General features: G+C 45.9%; 2 protein-coding genes across 4 annotated transcripts; one reads left to right on the top strand and one right to left on the bottom strand.

The window, feature by feature from the left end:
- Window positions 1-244: 244 nt before the first annotated feature.
- Window positions 245-9736, bottom strand: LOC121571122 (dr1-associated corepressor). Of its 2 annotated transcripts, none has more exons than XM_041882429.1 (7): window positions 9649-9736; window positions 7055-7127; window positions 6643-6736; window positions 6384-6506; window positions 6169-6259; window positions 5899-5987; window positions 245-918 (listed from the first exon to the last, which is right to left on the bottom strand). In XM_041882429.1, the coding sequence occupies exons 2-7, from the start codon at window positions 7107-7109 to the stop codon at window positions 744-746; spliced, it is 627 nt and encodes a 208-aa protein (XP_041738363.1). In that variant the 5' UTR covers window positions 7110-7127; window positions 9649-9736; the 3' UTR covers window positions 245-743. The 2 variants fall into 2 exon arrangements, with proteins under 2 accessions (XP_041738363.1, XP_041738362.1); XM_041882428.2 differs by lacking the exon at window positions 9649-9736 and adding an exon at window positions 8921-9310.
- Window positions 9426-17318, top strand: c8h11orf68 (chromosome 8 C11orf68 homolog). Of its 2 annotated transcripts, none has more exons than XM_041882426.1 (2): window positions 9426-9473; window positions 15992-17318. In XM_041882426.1, the coding sequence occupies exon 2, from the start codon at window positions 16059-16061 to the stop codon at window positions 16818-16820; it is 762 nt and encodes a 253-aa protein (XP_041738360.1). In that variant the 5' UTR covers window positions 9426-9473; window positions 15992-16058; the 3' UTR covers window positions 16821-17318. The 2 variants fall into 2 exon arrangements, with proteins under 2 accessions (XP_041738360.1, XP_041738361.1); XM_041882427.1 differs by lacking the exon at window positions 9426-9473 and adding an exon at window positions 10205-10289.
- The last annotated feature ends 643 nt before the right edge of the window (window positions 17319-17961 follow it).

Below are 17961 nucleotides of genomic sequence, written 5' to 3' on the forward strand. Positions count from 1 at the left end.
TGGCGCAGTGGTCTAAGGCACTGCATCGCTGTGCCACTAGAGATCCTGGTTCGAATCCAGGCTCTGTCGTAGCTGGCCATGACCGGGAGACCCATGGGGTGGCGCACAATTGGCCCAGCGTCGTCCAGGGTAGGGGAGGGAATGGCCGGCAGGGATGTAGCTCAGTTGGTAGAGCATGGCGTTTGCAACGCCAGGGTTGTGGGTTCGATTCCCACGGGGGGCCAGTATGAAAAAAAATAAAAAATAATAATGTATGCAGTTACTAACTAGTCGCTCTGGATAAGAGCGTCTGCTAAATTACCAAAAAAAAACAGAAATGGAACTGGAGTGATATGTTCTTTTAACACCAATGTCATAAACAGAAGAGAGAGAGAATAAACAAAGTGCAAACTACAATGGGGGACTTCATAATCAAACCTGTCCTTGGGCTGGGCCATGGCCTTTTCAAAGCATCAACTGCTATTTTTTTGGTAGTCCAAATAGAACGAACACCTGTCTTAAAAAAACAACCTGGTTCAAATTCTCCACAATAAAATAAGAAAAAAATTAAAACATAATATACAACCGATTACTGGTCTTCAGCGGTGGCGGCTGTCATGTCTACGCGCCTTACTGACAGTTGTTGGAGGCTTTTCCTGAACAATGAGCTGCATGTGAGCGTCTCCCCAGGCCCACCTCTTTCTCAATGCAGCCACACAAGAGAACAACTTAAGAGAAAATGAAAGGTAAAAGAGTGGGGGGAGCTAAGAGTCATAATCTTCATCATCGTCATCGTCGTCATCTTTGTGCGGCATGGAGGGGGGTGGCGGGGGTGCGGTGCCCATCAGCGAGGGGTGGGGGGCAAAGGAGCCCAGGGACATGGCCAGACCCCCCTGTGTGGTGCCCACGTGGAGATACTGGGGTTGTATGGTGTCTGGGCTGTGGCACACAACAGAGAGAAGAGTCGTGTTCAGGAGGTGGGAAACATTGTTGAAGCGTTTTGTCATTGAAAAGTAATCATTCAACTTGTCCAATTATGAACAGATTTTTGCTCTACTGGACACCACCCAGAAAAGCGAATATCTGCTTCACTTCAGTGTGCTTCAAGTTTGTATTGTCACGTGCACTAGTACAGTGAAATGCCTTTCTTGCTCTTTCCCAACAATGCAGTAATCAATATCAGTAGCACAAAAAGTTGAACAAAAACACACAAGAAACAGAAATAAGACGAACATGACAAAGTAGGTAAGCTATATACAGGGTCAGTTCCAGGGTCAGTAAGCTATATACAGGGTCAGTAAGCTATATACAGGGTCAGTTCCAGGGTCAGTAAGCTATATACAGGGTCAGTAAGCTATATACAGGGACAGTTCCAGAGTCAGTAAGCTATATACAGGGTCAGTTCCAGGGTCAGTAAGCTATATACAGGGTCAGTAAGCTATATACAGGGACAGTTCCAGGGTCAGTAAGCTATATACAGGGTCAGTTCCAGGGTCAGTAAGCTATTTACAGGGTCAGTAAGCTATATACAGGGACAGTTCCAGGGTCAGTAAGCTATATACAGGGACAGTTCCAGGGTCAGTAAGCTATATACAGGGACAGTTCCAGGGTCAGTAAGCTATATACAGGGACAGTTCCAGAGTCAGTAAGCTATATACAGGGACAGTTCCAGGGTCAGTAAGCTATATACAAGGACAGTTCCAGGGTCAGTTCCAGGGTCAGTAAGCTATATACAGGGTCAGTTCCAGGGTCAGTAAGCTATATACAGGGACAGTTCCAGGGTCAGTAAGCTATATACAGGGTCAGTTCCAGGGTCAGTAAGCTATATACAGGGACAGTTCCAGGGTCAGTAAGCTATATACAGGGTCAGTTCCAGGGTCAGTAAGCTATATACAGGGTCAGTTCCAGGGTCAGTAAGCTATATACAAGGACAGTTCCAGGGTCAGTAAGCTATATACAAGGACAGTTCCAGAGTCAGTTCCAGGGTCAGTAAGCTATATACATGGACAGTTCCAGAGTCAGTAAGCTATATACAAGGACAGTTCCAGGGTCAGTAAGCTATATACAGGGACAGTTCCAGAGTCAGTAAGCTATATACAGGGACAGTTCCAGGGTCAGTAAGCTATATACAGGGACAGTTCCAGGGTCAGTAAGCTATATACAAGGACAGTTCCAGGGTCAGTTCCAGGGTCAGTAAGCTATATACAGGGTCAGTTCCAGGGTCCGTAAGCTATATACAGGGTCAGTTCCAGGGTCAGTAAGCTATATACAGGGTCAGTTCCAGGGTCAGTAAGCTGTATACAGGGACAGTTCCAGGGTCAGTAAGCTATATACAGGGTCAGTTCCAGGGTCAGTAAGCTATATACAGGGACAGTTCCAGGGTAAGTAAGCTATATACAGGGACAGTTCCAGGGTCAGTAAGCTATATACAGGGTCAGTAAGCTATATACAGGGTCAGTTCCAGGGTCAGTAAGCTATATACAAGGACAGTTCCAGGGTCAGTAAGCTATATACAGGGACAGTTCCAGGGTCAGTAAGCTATATACAGAGTCAGTAAGCTATATACAGGGTCAGTTCCAGGGTCAGTAAGCTATATACAGGGTCAGTTCCAGGGTCAGTAAGCTATATACAGGGTCAGTTCCAGGGTCAGTAAGCTATATACAGGGTCAGTTCCAGGGTCAGTAAGCTATATACAGGGACAGTTCCAGGGTCAGTAAGCTATATACAGGGACAGTTCCAGGGTCAGTAAGCTATATACAGGGTCAGTAAGCTATATACAGGGACAGTTCCAGGGTCAGTAAGCTATATACAGGGTCAGTTCCAGGGTCAGTAAGCTATATACAGGGACAGTTCCAGGGTCAGTAAGCTATATACAGGGTCAGTTCCAGGGTCAGTAAGCTATATACAGGGTCAGTTCCAGGGTCAGTAAGCTATATACAAGGACAGTTCCAGGGTCAGTAAGCTATATACAAGGACAGTTCCAGAGTCAGTTCCAGGGTCAGTAAGCTATATACATGGACAGTTCCAGAGTCAGTAAGCTATATACAAGGACAGTTCCAGGGTCAGTAAGCTATATACAGGGACAGTTCCAGAGTCAGTAAGCTATATACAGGGACAGTTCCAGGGTCAGTAAGCTATATACAGGGACAGTTCCAGGGTCAGTAAGCTATATACAAGGACAGTTCCAGGGTCAGTTCCAGGGTCAGTAAGCTATATACAGGGTCAGTTCCAGGGTCCGTAAGCTATATACAGGGTCAGTTCCAGGGTCAGTAAGCTATATACAGGGTCAGTTCCAGGGTCAGTAAGCTGTATACAGGGACAGTTCCAGGGTCAGTAAGCTATATACAGGGTCAGTTCCAGGGTCAGTAAGCTATATACAGGGACAGTTCCAGGGTAAGTAAGCTATATACAGGGACAGTTCCAGGGTCAGTAAGCTATATACAGGGTCAGTAAGCTATATACAGGGTCAGTTCCAGGGTCAGTAAGCTATATACAAGGACAGTTCCAGGGTCAGTAAGCTATATACAGGGACAGTTCCAGAGTCAGTAAGCTATATACAGGGACAGTTCCAGGGTCAGTAAGCTATATACAGAGGTAAGCTATACAGGGTCAGTAAGCTATATACAGGGTCAGTTCCAGGGTCAGTAAGCTATATACAGGGTCAGTTCCAGGGTCAGTAAGCTATATACAGGGTCAGTTCCAGGGTCAGTAAGCTATATACAGGGTCAGTTCCAGGGTCAGTAAGCTATATACAGGGACAGTTCCAGGGTCAGTAAGCTATATACAGGGACAGTTCCAGGGTCAGTAAGCTATATACAGGGTCAGTAAGCTATATACAGGGACAGTTCCAGGGTCAGTAAGCTATATACAGGGACAGTTCCAGGGTCAGTAAGCTATATACAGGGACAGTTCCAGGGTCAGTAAGCTATATACAAGGACAGTTCCAGGGTCAGTAAGCTATATACACAGGGACAGTTCCAGGGTCAGAAAGCTATATACAGGGACAGTTCCAGGGTCAGTAAGCTATATACAAGGACAGTTCCAGGGTCAGTAAGCTATATACACAGGGACAGTTCCAGGGTCAGAAAGCTATATACAGGGACAGTTCCAGGGTCAGTAAGCTATATACAGGTTAAGTAAGCTATATACAGGGTCAGTAAGCTATATACAGGGACAGTTCCAGGGTCAGTAAGCTATATACAGGGACAGTTCCAGGGTCAGCAAGCTATATACAGGGTCAGTAAGCTATATACAGAGTCAGTAAGCTATATACAAGGACAGTTCCAGGGTCAGCAAGCTATATACAGGGTTAGTTCCAGGGTCAGTAAGCTATATACAGGGACAGTTCCAGGGTCAGTAAGCTATATACAGGGTCAGTTCCAGGGTCAGTAAGCTATATACAGGGACAGTTCCAGGGTCAGTAAGCTATATACAGGGTCAGTAAGCTATATACAGGGTCTGTTCCAGGGTCAGTAAGCTATATACAGGGTCAGTTCCAGGGTCAGTAAGCTATATACAGGGTCAGTTCCAGGGTCAGTAAGCTATATACAGGGACAGTTCCAGGGTCAGCAAGCTATATACAGGGTCAGTAAGCTATATACAGAGTCAGTAAGCTATATACAGGGTTAGTTCCAGGGTCAGTAAGCTATATACAGGGACAGTTCCAGGGTCAGTAAGCTATATATAGGGTCAGTTCCAGGGTCAGTAAGCTATATACAGGGACAGTTCCAGGGTCAGTAAGCTATATACAGGGTCAGTAAGCTATATACAGGGTCTGTTCCAGGGTCAGTAAGCTATATACAGGGTCAGTTCCAGGGTCAGTAAGCTATATACAGGGTCAGTTCCAGGGTCAGTAAGCTATATACAGAGTCAGTAAGCTATATACAGGGTCTGTTCCAGGGTCAGTAAGCTATATACAGGGACAGTTCCAGGGTCAGTAAGCTATATACAGGGTCAGTAAGCTATATACAGGGTCTGTTCCAGGGTCAGTAAGCTATATACAGGGTCAGTTCCAGGGTCAGTAAGCTATTTACAGGGTTAGTTCCAGGGTCAGTAAGCTATATACAGGGTCAGTAAGCTATATACAGGGACAGTTCCAGGGTCAGTAAGCTATATACAGGGTTAGTTCCAGGGTCAGTAAGCTATATACAGGGTTAGTTCCAGGGTCAGTAAGCTATATACAGGGTCAGTAAGCTATAGACAGGGTCTGTTCCAGGGTCAGTAAGCTATATACAGGGTCAGTAAGCTATTTACAGGGTTAGTTCCGGGGTCAGTAAGCTATTTACAGGGTTAGTTCCAGGGTCAGTAAGCTATATACAGGGACAGTTCCAGGGTCAGTAAGCTATATACAGGGACAGTAAGCTATATACAGGGACAGTTCCAGGGTCAGTAAGCTATATACAGGGACAGTTCCAGGGTCAGTAAGCTATATACAGGGACAGTTCCAGGGTCAGTAAGCTATATACAGGGACAGTTCCAGGGTCAGTAAGCTATATACAGGGACAGTTCCAGGGTCAGTAAGCTATATACAGGGTCAGTATGCTATATACAGGGACAGTTCCAGGGTCAGTAAGCTATATACAGGGACAGTTCCAGGGTCAGTAAGCTATATACAGGGACAGTTCCAGGGTCAGTAAGCTATATACAGGGACAGTTCCAGGGTCAGTAAGCTATATACAGGGACAGTTCCAGGGTCAGTAAGCTATACACAGGGACAGTTCCAGGGTCAGTAAGCTATATACAGGGACAGTTCCAGGGTCAGTAAGCTATATACAGGGTCAGTAAGCTATATACAGGGTCAGTAAGCTATATACAGGGTAATTAAAGATATATACAGGGTCAGTTCCAGGGTCAGTGCCAATAACATATTTAGAAGGTAAAAGGATACTGGAGTGGTAGGTAGTGCGTGTGAGTGTTTACCTGTGGAATCGGGATTGCGGCTGCAGGTTTGTGCTTGACTGAGAACCGTCCTCCTCATCCCCATCTGTCTCGCTGTCCTCAGAGTCATCCTGTTCCCATGGCAACAAAAAGCTAAATAAGCCTCTGAAATCCATACTCTTCCCTCTCACACTTGATGTAACTTAAATTGGCCACCAAGCCAAACTAACTAACATTTCCCTCTATACAAGGTTACTGTCATCCAAGGTAAGGTTCTGTTTAGTGGCCGCCAAATTAAAGGTCAACACCGACCTCTTGCTCCGACTCTGTGTCTGATAGCTTCTTGTCCTTTCCCTTGGAGCCAGCTCCTCCGTTCTTGCGGCCTGACCCCGGCTTTCGACCTCTGGAGGACACCAAGTACACAAAGTTAGGATTGCATAATTCACATTTTCCAGAGACCCAAACTTTAGGGTACTTCAGTAGTATCCTATCCAAGTCAACAGTGGGTATCATTCAGTGTCCGTTACCTGCGTGCAACTTTTTCCCCTCCCTCTGCGTGGTTGTCCTCTCCCTCACCCTGCATGTCTGGCACTGCTGCTACCAGGTCCTTCAGGAAGTCAAATTGCTGCTCCAGCTCAATGCACTGTTTTCTACACACAGACACACATTGTTTAAAACATTACTTTCCCAGATCCAAAAGCACTGATAGTCAACAATGCTGACCATTACGATCTGCAGTCCTATCGGCTTTTGTGACCAACACTGATAACTGAATACATGACTTACAAGTGTGACGTGGTCATTGTTTTTGCGTTCCGGGACTGGGTGACTTGACAGGCTTTCGTCAGGAGAGACTCCAGGAACAGCTCCAGAGCTCGTGCTGGTGGTTGAATTAAGGAAAGGGAAAAGTAGCCACTAGCCGACAGGACCAGGTGGCCATGTTTTCTTGTCTTCAATAACAGTTAGATATTTCACAACTACTCAAGATTGAATACTAGACTCTTACTAGGGCAACAAACCCTCAAAACTGTGGGTCAAATGAATTTCATTCAAACTGCACAACACAATGACAAACAATTAACACTATAGGCAAAATCTCCATATTGTCATTGGCAAATAAACATGTTTTTGAAATGCAATTACTGGGAACTTGCAATGAAATACAGCCAGGTGAAGCTCTCAGGCCAGAGAAGGATACATATGATGACAGGAACTGCAGCAGCCACTTTACCTATCTCTTCATCAGTCTGCATAATCTTCTTAATCCTCGCCTGTAATAGGAATGGGAAGACGTCAGTGAAAGAGTGTTTTAAAGATTCTACTACTATTAAGCATTTGCATGATTGCGGACTGTACTAACTGATCAATCAACCAACCACACATGCACAGCACATTTACCGTAGTTAGATGACAAGGAAACTAAGCTATAGACAGCAATGGCTCAATGTGTAATGCATAAGTCTAATCAGGGTTGCCCAAACGCGGTGCATGTTTTGTTTTTTGCCCTAGCACTACACAGCCAATTCAAATAATCATCAAGCTTTGATCATTTCTATCAGCTGTGTAGTGTTTGGGCAAAAACCAAAACATGCACCCCTTGGGGTCCCGAAGGACCGAGTTTGGGAAATGCTGGCTTAACTCATTGCCGAAGGATCTATCTAAACTAGGCCTATTCCCATCTGTTTGAATCACCTGAGGATTTAGGTAATGCGCAGAAGTCATGCAGAGCGTAGCATGATGACGATCTTGATAGATAGTTAATAATACCACACAAACTGGGAGCTAGTTTTTTGTTATGGTGACGATTATGTTATCTACATACCTATTTCTTTTGAAGCTGTACCTGTTATTCTCCTACCAAGTTAACCTAGCTACATATCACCATGCACCTACTTGGCTTCAGGCCTGTCTGTTTTGGCTCACCTCACATCTCAAGACAGGGAGGAGGTCATCTACATCTAGCTACCTCACTCCCTCACCTGCTGTCTCGACCTCTGAATGCTCGGCTATGAAAAGCCAACTGACATTTACTCCTAAGGTGCTGACCTGTTGCACCCTCTATAACAGGGTTCTTCAATTCTGGTCCTGGAGGGCCGAAACACCTCTGTTTTTCATCCTCTCCTTCTAATCAGGGGCTAATTCAGACCTGGGACACCAGGTGAGTGCAATTAACTACCAGGTAGAGATAAATAAAAAACAGAAGTGTTTCGGCCCTCCAGGACCGGAATTGAAGAACCCTGCTCTATAACCACTGAGATTATTATTTGACCCTGCTGGTCATCTATGAACGTTTGAACATCTTGAAGAACGATCTGGCCTTAGTGGCCATTTACTCTTATAATCTCCACCTGGCACAGCCAGAAGAGGACTGGCCACCCCTCAGAGCCTGGTTCCTCTCTAGGTTCCAGCCTTTCTAGGGAGTTTTTCCTAGCCACCCTGACTCTAAAACTGCATTGCTTGCCCTCTGGGGTTTTAGGTTCGGTTTCTGTATAAGCACTTTGTGACAACTGCTGATGTAAAAAGGACTTCATAAATAAATGTTTATTGATTGACTGAGTGAGTAGTGGCAGCAGGTATCATGACATTCGTAGGTGGACTGGTTTGCTAACAACTTAGCCATTATACTAGCTAGCAACATCCTCTTTTTCCGTATAAGATGTGTCACTTATTCTAATGCAAATCCCTACCTAACATGGTAATACTGATTTTGGTCAATAATTAATCTAGGTCTCTCAGCACAGATGACAAGTTTGCTAATAACAATGACCACGCTAGCTAGCAATGCAATGTTAAAGGCCACCCTCCCTAACTAGTTACCATTTTAGCTAGATAGCATATCGAACATTACAGTTCTAGCTAGTTACTAAGTAGCTAGGTAGTTTTGTCTTCTTGTATTGTTAACTAGCTAACAACCTAGCCCAAACTCCATTCAAGGGTGTACTGTTCTAGCTAACGTTAGCAAGCTACTTAGCAAACCGTTAGTAGTCCCAGCTCATTTTACTTGGATCATTAACGCTAGCAAGCTAGGTTAACTAACTGCTTAGCAAGCAAAGTATCAACTTACCGGAGGGAATCTGGCGTTATATTTCTTCTTTTTACTGGGCATTATTGAGTAACCTGACTAGTTAACTTAAAATAATCTTCAATATTGTGTTATTATATCTCCCTCCAACACGCACCCAAGTGGGTACCTAACGTTAGCTACTAGCTAGCCTAGCACGTAGCAACGTCGGCTTCTCTAGATGTTCCGCAGGGTCTCGCGTTCCGTAGTCTCTCGCCTGAGCCTGCACACTGTCTGGTCTGGTCAAATAGACAGTACGCAGGTTTGAAATAATAAACAAACACAGATTTATTATTATCAAAGGCCTCTCGTGTTGAGGTAAAATGCAACATTGCAAACTCTACGTGACAAAAAGCTAAAGGTGTAAGATCCAACTGTTTAGTAGCACTATATTGGATCGCTCCAATATGGTATCCTTCCGCGCGGCAGGATACATTCCGAGGAAGAATTTCAGATTAGTCCCGTATACCGGGTAGTGCTGCGGCTAACACCCTTAAATAACTGCCGCTGCACTACTTCCACCTCTTCTCGGCTCATACCAGAGAGGATTCACTTGGTAAGAGTTCTATGTTAGTGTATAAGCGCAGAAGTACAGTCGCAGCTATTCAATAGCTTGGAGCAGCTAGCTAGCATCTCCATCAGGGTGCTCTGCTGTCCCCCCACTCGGTTTGACTTGTGCCGTCTCGTTTGGGTTTCGTCCTTGTTTTTATTACTTGTGACAGTGTACCAACCTGGGCGATACTCTTGTTTGGCTACCAGTATTGCGGCGCTGAGGGTTTGTCTTAGTTGTCTGTGTGAATTGTCCGTCCACCTAAACCCTCCGGTTGTAGCCGGGTCGGGTCCCCCGCGCCTACCCCACAAGATCGGGAGACTATATTTCATTCCGGTGGGCTTGCAGTTCTCTCCTGAGCGTGAACTAGGTGTCGCGAGGCGCAGTCATCTTGCCTAGACTCTTGTGTGTCATGTAGCACTATATTGGATCACTCCAAAATTGTATTATTTCGCGCGGCAGGATACATTCCGAGTAAGAGGCTGCAGTCCAAACGCCTAAAAGACTCACGCTGGCAGCATTCCAAACACGTAAAATACACTCCCTCAACCCCCCAACCCTCAAATTAAGTCGACACTAATGATAACATATCATGAGGTATGATGATGAGTTGACACTTGCAGGGCAAGGTGGGAGGGAAGAATGAATGAATTTCAAATGGCCGCCCTTGCCCGGAAGTTCGTCTCAGGGTTGTGTTTTCAGGCATCATGGAACCACCGGTAGCGCGTGTGTGCGTGCAACAGTCAATTATGATAGCATTTCATATCTTGGCTAGAAGACTACATCCGCAGACATCGAATACTAGCCATCCGACGACATCAGGTAAATCGAAAATTACAATGTATACGTGTGATGTCAGGGAAAGTTGTATGCATGTGCTAGCTAACGTTTCCAAAGGCTAAACAAACATTACTTTTATACATTTACATTTTACATTTACATTTACGTCATTTAGCAGACGCTCTTATCCAGAGCGACTTACAGGAGCAATTAGGGTTAAGTGCCTTGCTCAAGGGCACATCGACAGATTTTTCACCTAGTTGGCTTGGGGATTAGAACCAGCGACCTTTCGGTTACTGGCACAACGCTCTTAACCACTAAGCTACCTGCTACGTGTTTGTGCCATCATGTGCATTAGTAGCACAATTTCTAACTTATTGAACTTTGTTTTTACTTACAGTTGTATGGTGACTTCTCCATATTGGTGTTGGTTTTAAGTTTTGGCAGACTTTCCTTAGCAGATGTACAGTCATCGCAAATTGAATTATGGGGCATTTCAGGCCCCGGAGTGAACAGAATCTTATACTCTCACAAACGAGGGCTGAGGGGCTAACGTTGTCAACTTCCCTTGCTTGGCTAATTGTTTGGACCGGCGGCTAAGATGGCCGCAAGGATTCCCCCATGGGCATAAGGCGAGGGTAAGTGGAGGAGGGTGTGTCTTTTACGTGTTTGAAACGCAGCCAGAATTTCAGTTTCGTCCCGTGGACCAGGTAGTGCTGTGGCTGACCCCCTTAAATAGCTGCCACGCACTACTTCCACCTCTTTGTTTTCTCGGCTCATTCCAGAGAGGATTCGCTTGGTAAGAGCTCTATGTTAGTGTATAAGCGCAGAAGTATACCCACAGCTATTCAATAGCTTGGAGCAGCTAGCTAGCTAGCTAGCCTCTCCATCAGGGTGCTCTGCTGTCCCCCCACTCGGTTTGGCTTGTGCCGTCTCGTTTGGGTTTCGTCCTTGTTTTTATTACTTGTGACTAACAACCTGGGCGATACTCTGTTTGGCTACCAGTATTGCGGCGCTGAGGGTTTGTCTTAGTTGTCTATGTGACTTGTCTGTCCACCGGAACCCTCCCAGTTATATCCTTTGGGTTCGGGGACCGCGCAAGATCGAGAGACTGTATGTTTCTCTCTGGCGGGCTTGCAGTTCTCCCCTGAGAGTGAGCTAGGTGTCGCGATGTGCACCACGTTTCAGCTCTCACGGCGCAGCCATCTTGCCTAGAGTCTTGTGCGTTCCACGGTGAACGAGCTATGCAAAGTAGCTAGTTTAAGGAGAGGTGACCATTGCAGGACTAAGCCCGGTTATAAACACACTTTCCCTTAAATCCTAACAACCAGCACCCCCACGTATAAAGCAAGAAATAAGCTATAAACGTGTGTGCAGTAGAATGCCCTGCCCCTTCACGGTCAGACAGTTTACACTGTTGGCTGAATTTTTCCACAAGGAAAAGCTACAGCATTCATGTCTCCTCTCCTTCAGATAATGTATGAGACTAAGGCTGATACTGTAGGTCCCATTCTATACTATTGCGCAGTGTGTACTATAGACGCAGTAATATTTCACTGTTGGCTTCATTTTCCAGTGTTGAGGAAGGGTGTTTTCCTGTGAAGGAACTAGCTGAGTTTATGTTAGCCCAACCATAGTGAGATTACACTGGTGTTTTGTTTTTTTCACACAGTTGCTGGGTTGCGATAGTTTTTGTTACTGTTTTACAGTACAGACAGTAACCATCACAGTTTGACTTGGAAACTCACATCTCCGCTCTAATACACTGAGGGTTACTGTCTGAGTTCTGTTGCACTACTTTACATTACAGACAGTAACTATCCCTTGATTGGAAACTGATAACTCTATTACACTACTGTTTTTCCACACAGTGTGTAGCTGGCTTTACAATAGTTTTTCTGTTGCACTACTTACAGTAGGCTACGTAGCATAACTATGCTAGTTTCCCTTGGAATCTCACTTTTCAGCTATTACACTGCAGTCTTGCACAGTGTGTAGCTGGGGTTACTAGTTTTGTTGTACTTACAGTTAAGACAGTAACTATCCTAGTTTCCCCTGGAAACTTACATCTCAACTATTACACTGAGGGTTTAAGTATATACAGTGCCTTCTGAAAGTATTCAGACCCCTTTACTATTTCCACATTTTGTTACGTTACAGCCTTATTCTAAAATTGATTAAATAAAACAATTTCCTCAGCAATCTACACACAATACACCATAATGACAAAGCGAAAAACAGATTTTTAGAAATGTTTGCAAATGTAAAAAACCCCGAAATACCTTATTTACATAAGTATTCAGACCTTTGCTATGAGACTCGTAATTGAGCTCGGGTGCATCCTGTTTCCATTGATCATCCTTGATGTTTCTACAACTTCATTGGAGTCCACCTGTGGTAAATTCAATTGATTGGACATGATTTGGAAAGGCACACAGTTGTCAGAGCAAAAACCAAGCCGTGAGGTCGAAGGAATTGTCCGAAGAGCTCCGAGACGACAGGATTGTGTCGAGGCACAGATCTGGAGAAGAGTACCAAAAAATTTCTGCAGCATTGAAGGTCCCCAAGAACACAATGGCCTCCATCATTCTTAAATGGAAGAGGTTTGGAACCACCAAGACTCTTCCTAGAGCTGGCCGCCCGGCCAAACTGAGCAATCGGGGGAGAAGGGCCTTGGTCAGGGAGGTGACCAAGAACCTGATGGTCACTCTGACAGAGCTCTAGAGTTTCTCTGTGGAGATGGGAGAACCTTCCAGAAGGACAACCATCTCTGCAGCCGATCGAACATCTCTGGAGAGACCTGAAAAAAGCTGTGCAGCAATGCTCCCCATCCAACCTGACCGAGCTTGAGAGGATCCGCAGAGAAGAATGGGAGAAACTCCCCAAATACAGGTGTGCCAAGCTTGTAGCGTCATATCCAAGAAGACTCAACACTATAATCGCTGCCAAAGGTGCTTTAACAAAGTACTGAGTAAACTGTCTGAATATTTATGTGAATGTGATATTTCAGGTTTTTATTTTTAAGAAGGGTGGCACTCTGCAGTCACCCTGAGGTGCTGGCATTGGCAGCTTCTCACAGGCCCAAAAGCCTAACAGAGAGGCAAGTGGAATCCCCACTGGCAATGAATACAGTGATGGAAGGCTACGAACTCCGATGCCGGCCACCGCTTTAGTTCTGGCGCCTCAAATGTCTCAGGGTCTTCTAGTGTTGACGCCCTGGTTGACTGAATGTTTCAGAAGGAGTGTCAACCTACATCCAAACCCCTCATTCTGACCAAGGGTTCTGTCTGACGAGACGTTAACCGGCCATTACAGTTGTCCACACTCGCTGTTGCGGGTGCACTAGGGGCTTCCCACAGTGTGTTGTGCCCGGCTAGGGCAATGGACACTTTTCACAGACGCAGGCAATACGAAAGCTTTATCCGTTTTTGTTAGCTATAGTGAGAGTTTTGGGCAAGGGCCTATCTGACCGGACTCTCACATTGCATGGTGGACACTGTTATTGCAGCATCTTGGCTGGCCTTTGCCTTTTGCTGTGGTGGCACATTCTACTGGATGAGTTAACTGCCTTACCTGGGCAGTCTGCCCCATCAAGGGAACAGGCCACAACAGACACGAGGACCCTCTTCAACCACATTTGAGTTATGGGACTCACCCTAAACGAGGAGAAGAGTCACCTGACCCCCCTCACGGAAGGTGATCTACCTTGGGATGTCCATAGACTTGACTCTCATGAGGGCACATCTCCCTTAGGTTAGAGTAACAAAATCCTGTCCTACCTCAACTAGTTCTGGCTTGGACGAGCCATGTCTGTGTTAGTGCCAACAGTTACTCGGCCTACTGACAGTGGCTTCACTGTTGGTTCCGCTGGGCATTCTCATCAGGCCCCCAAAACAATACAGACACCGTCAACTGTTGGTGGTTTAGTGCATGTTTGAGGACCCTATCGAAGTGGCTGCTCCTTCCTGGTAAAGGGGGTGAGCCTGAGCCGAGTCCACCGCAGAGAGCTGGTGTGCACTGAAGCGTCTGACAGGTTGAGGTGCCGTGTTCAGAGGCCGCTGGATCAATGTGCTGGAGCTCAGGGTGGTTCTTCTAGCTCTTTCAACAGTTCCAGCCCTACCTGGTAGGACAGCATTTCCTGATCCAATGGTTCGGGAGCTCTTTCCATGGGCCCAGACCCGCTTGGCATCGCTGCGAGCAGCACATATTCCCGGGGTCCTGAACAATGCTGCGGACATGTTCTCGAGAGACTCTGCTTAACGCTTTCCCATGGTTCAGCCTTCGGTCTTTCCTCTCGGGCACCCCGTGGCAGCTGTCCCTGAGGCCTGACCTTCTCTTCAGGCTGGGTGGACACTGTGCCATCACAACCCGCACCGCCTCCAGCTTCGGGCTTGGCCTCTAAGAGGCGTTAGTGGCCCAGTCTAGGCCTTCAGGACGATGTGGTGAACACGTTGCGGAGCACCATGGTTTCTTCCACCAATGCATCATATGAAATGTGGTGGGGCATATTCTGTACCTGGTTTGAGAGGCATATGTGCAAACTGTTTTCAGTCACTGCTTGATGCGGGCCGAGCAGCATCCACATTTAGTGTATTTAGTCGCTATCTGGGCATGCCATGACGAAGGCCAAGAGGGACCCATGGCTGGCTACCCATTGCTCTCCAAATGTATGAAGGGAGTTCGACATCTGTGTCCAGCAATGGCCCGCTTGGTGCCAAACTGGAACGTTGACGTCAGCGCTTGCTAAGCCGCCCTTGAGCCCCTAGAGTCTATGACTTTGAATACCCCTATCCATGAAGGTGGCATTCCTGTTGGCTATTACCTCCACCAAGAGGGTGAGTAAAACTCATGCCTTTTCAGTGAGCACTGAATGTATTTCAGAATGGGTCCAGACGAGGAGTGTCACCCTCCGTCTTAACCCCTCATTCTTGCTGAAAGTCCTGTTTGACAGACGTGAACCAGCCCTTACATTTGTCCACACATGCTCCTCCCACGGCTGAGGGTGAGCTTTTTTTTTTTCTCCCCCAAGTGTGCTCTGCCCAGGTCAGGGTCTTGGACACAGGCAATAGGGACAGTCTGATCGGCTATTCGTTTGCTATAGATCGATACAAAGGCTTTCACATTGAATTGTGGACACTTACTACAGCATATCGGCTGGCCAGCACATTCTACTAGAGGAGTAGCTACATCGTGGGCACTGCTCCAAGGAGTTCCCCTCAATGACATTTTCACTTTGACCAGTTGGGCATCATCTAGCACCTTTTTCTAGGTACTATCGAGTCATTGTTGTTCTAATAGACACCGTTAGCTAGGCTACATGCTATTTTGTATACGAGGTGTTTCAATAAAGTTTTGCTAGCGACATTGAAATCATGATGGAGGCTTGAGCAGGCTTAAACATTGCTAACTGTCCAGCTACCTTCAAGACTTGGTAGCTGGCATGTAAAACCGCTCAGTAAAGGGAAAACGTTTCATTACTATACTGTAAGTTGCTCTATGTTCATGCAAGTAAAATGTAAATACTGCGGGAGTTCTAAATGACATTTATCCATGCTAACGAGCTAGCTAGCTAGCTGTCTAACAAAGCTAGGCCAAAATAGCTTCCATCTTTGGTTGCACAAGCTCATTGCGGGCTTTCCATGCTCTCTGTTGTATGCTTGTTCGGGATGACTGCAAAGGCAGTGTTCTCATGAACAGGGTTTTATAACTTTTCCTACTCAAACTAACATCATGCTTATCTACAGGAAAATTGTGCACCCTTTTGACCATTGCTGAGAACACACCCCAGGAACCCCTTGTTGAGTTTCCACCATGGAGGATGTTCAGGTGGAGGAAGATGCCCCAGAGGGGGCAGAGTTGGAGAACCCAGAGCCATTCTCTGCAGAGAGCTATGCAGCAGAGTCCATGGCTGCAGACGTGGATCCCTGGATTATATTCGACTCCCGCAAAACACCTGCAGCCGAGTTTGACGGCTGGCTGGAGACCAACAGGCCATCCCAGGTGGGCCGCTTCGGGGACGATGAGGGTGGTAAGGGACCTGTGGGGTGGATCGCTGTGTTGGGCCCGGACCACTGCCCTGCCACAGGGGACGTCACTGGACTCCAGGCAAGCTGGGAGAGGCTGCTGGCCAGCGGGAGAACAGTCACCTTCCAAACTGTGAAGGAACTGGCACTGAACCACGGGGTGCTCACCGGCAAGTGGCTGATGCACCTGGACTCAGGCTTTAAGGTGGACCATGCCTGGGAGTGTGTAGCCAGAGCAACCCAGGAAGGGAAGATCTTCCAGACCAAGGTGAGCCCGTGCGACCCAAAGTCTGACCGTAAACACGTCATCTGTTCCTATAACAAGGACTTCACGGACGAGAACGAGGTGATGAGGCTGGACGCAGTCATCCGGGCCACGGGGGTCAAGTGCTTGCTGTCCTTCAAGCCGGATGTTTACACTTACCTGGGTATATACCGCAACAACCGCTGGAATCTCTGCCCCACCATCTACGAGAGCAAGTTCGACCTGGAGTGTGTGCCCCGACGTTCACACATCGTCAACAAAGTCACCAATCTGGAGGTCACATAGGAAAGAAGAGTGGGAGGATAGTTTGCTATTGCTAACCAAGCACTTAGCAGTGGACAGTTGGACACATGCCATGAGTTAGGCTACGTTGTACAGTACTGTACTTCTGACTTGGGTTCGGTTCATTTCCCGAAGTATGGGGTTTCATATTTCTGAGTTTTTCCTATATGTCTCGAAGCAGACTTGTTTCATCGTGCTGAAATTAATTTAAGATAATAGTTCTTTGGAGGGTGCTTCTATTGATTCTATTGTCTACCATACAAGCAAAAATGTTTGTTAAAACATTTTTGTTGAAGTAGTAAATCAAGTCTTAAATTGACTTATTCTGTAATGCAGCCGCCATCCACAACTCTGAAACCAGACCTTGTCATGCAGTGAATGAATACATGCATGTCTTGCTTTGTTGTTGTGATTCTGTACCTTAACTTTTACAAAGATTGCTGTACTACAAACATGTCATTGTATCTGTAATAAAAAATAAAGTTGCTTACCATTTTCATAGTTTGGCTTCAATATGTTTTGTACTTGATGTTATCAATTAATTACAACAATTGCCAAATAAAGTTATTTGAAACATTCTCTTTATTGCGTGACATTGTGGGAAGTAAAGTCCAGTGTAGCTCAGTTGGTAGAGCATGGCGCTTGCAACTCCAGGGTTGTGGGTTCGTGAAAATGTATGCACTCGCTAACTGTAAGTCGCTCTGGATAAGAGCGTCTGCTAAATTACAAAAAAATGTAAAGTAGGTAACACGTGCAAACCCAAATGTTTCAATTAATGTCATTTCCTGTCTGCATACAGTACCAGTCAAAAGTTTGGACACGCCTACTCATTCCAGGGTCTTTATTTTTACTATTTTCTACATTGTAGAATAATAGTGAAGACTTAACTATGAAATAACACGTATGGAGTCATGTAACAAAAGTGTTGAACAAATCAAAATATATTTGAGATTCTTCAAATAGCCACTCTTTGCCTTGATGACAGCTTTGCACACTCTTGACATTCTCGAAGGTCAGTCAATCCGGAAAATATCAAGAACTTTTAAAGTTTATTCAAGTGCAGTCGCAAAAAACATCGAGCGCTATGATGAAACTGGCTCTCATGAGGACTGCCACAGGAAAGGAAGACCCAGAGTTACCTCTG

This window comes from Coregonus clupeaformis, chromosome 8 (genome assembly GCF_020615455.1).
Source record: "Coregonus clupeaformis isolate EN_2021a chromosome 8, ASM2061545v1, whole genome shotgun sequence".
Taxonomy (NCBI): Eukaryota; Metazoa; Chordata; class Actinopteri; order Salmoniformes; family Salmonidae; genus Coregonus; species Coregonus clupeaformis.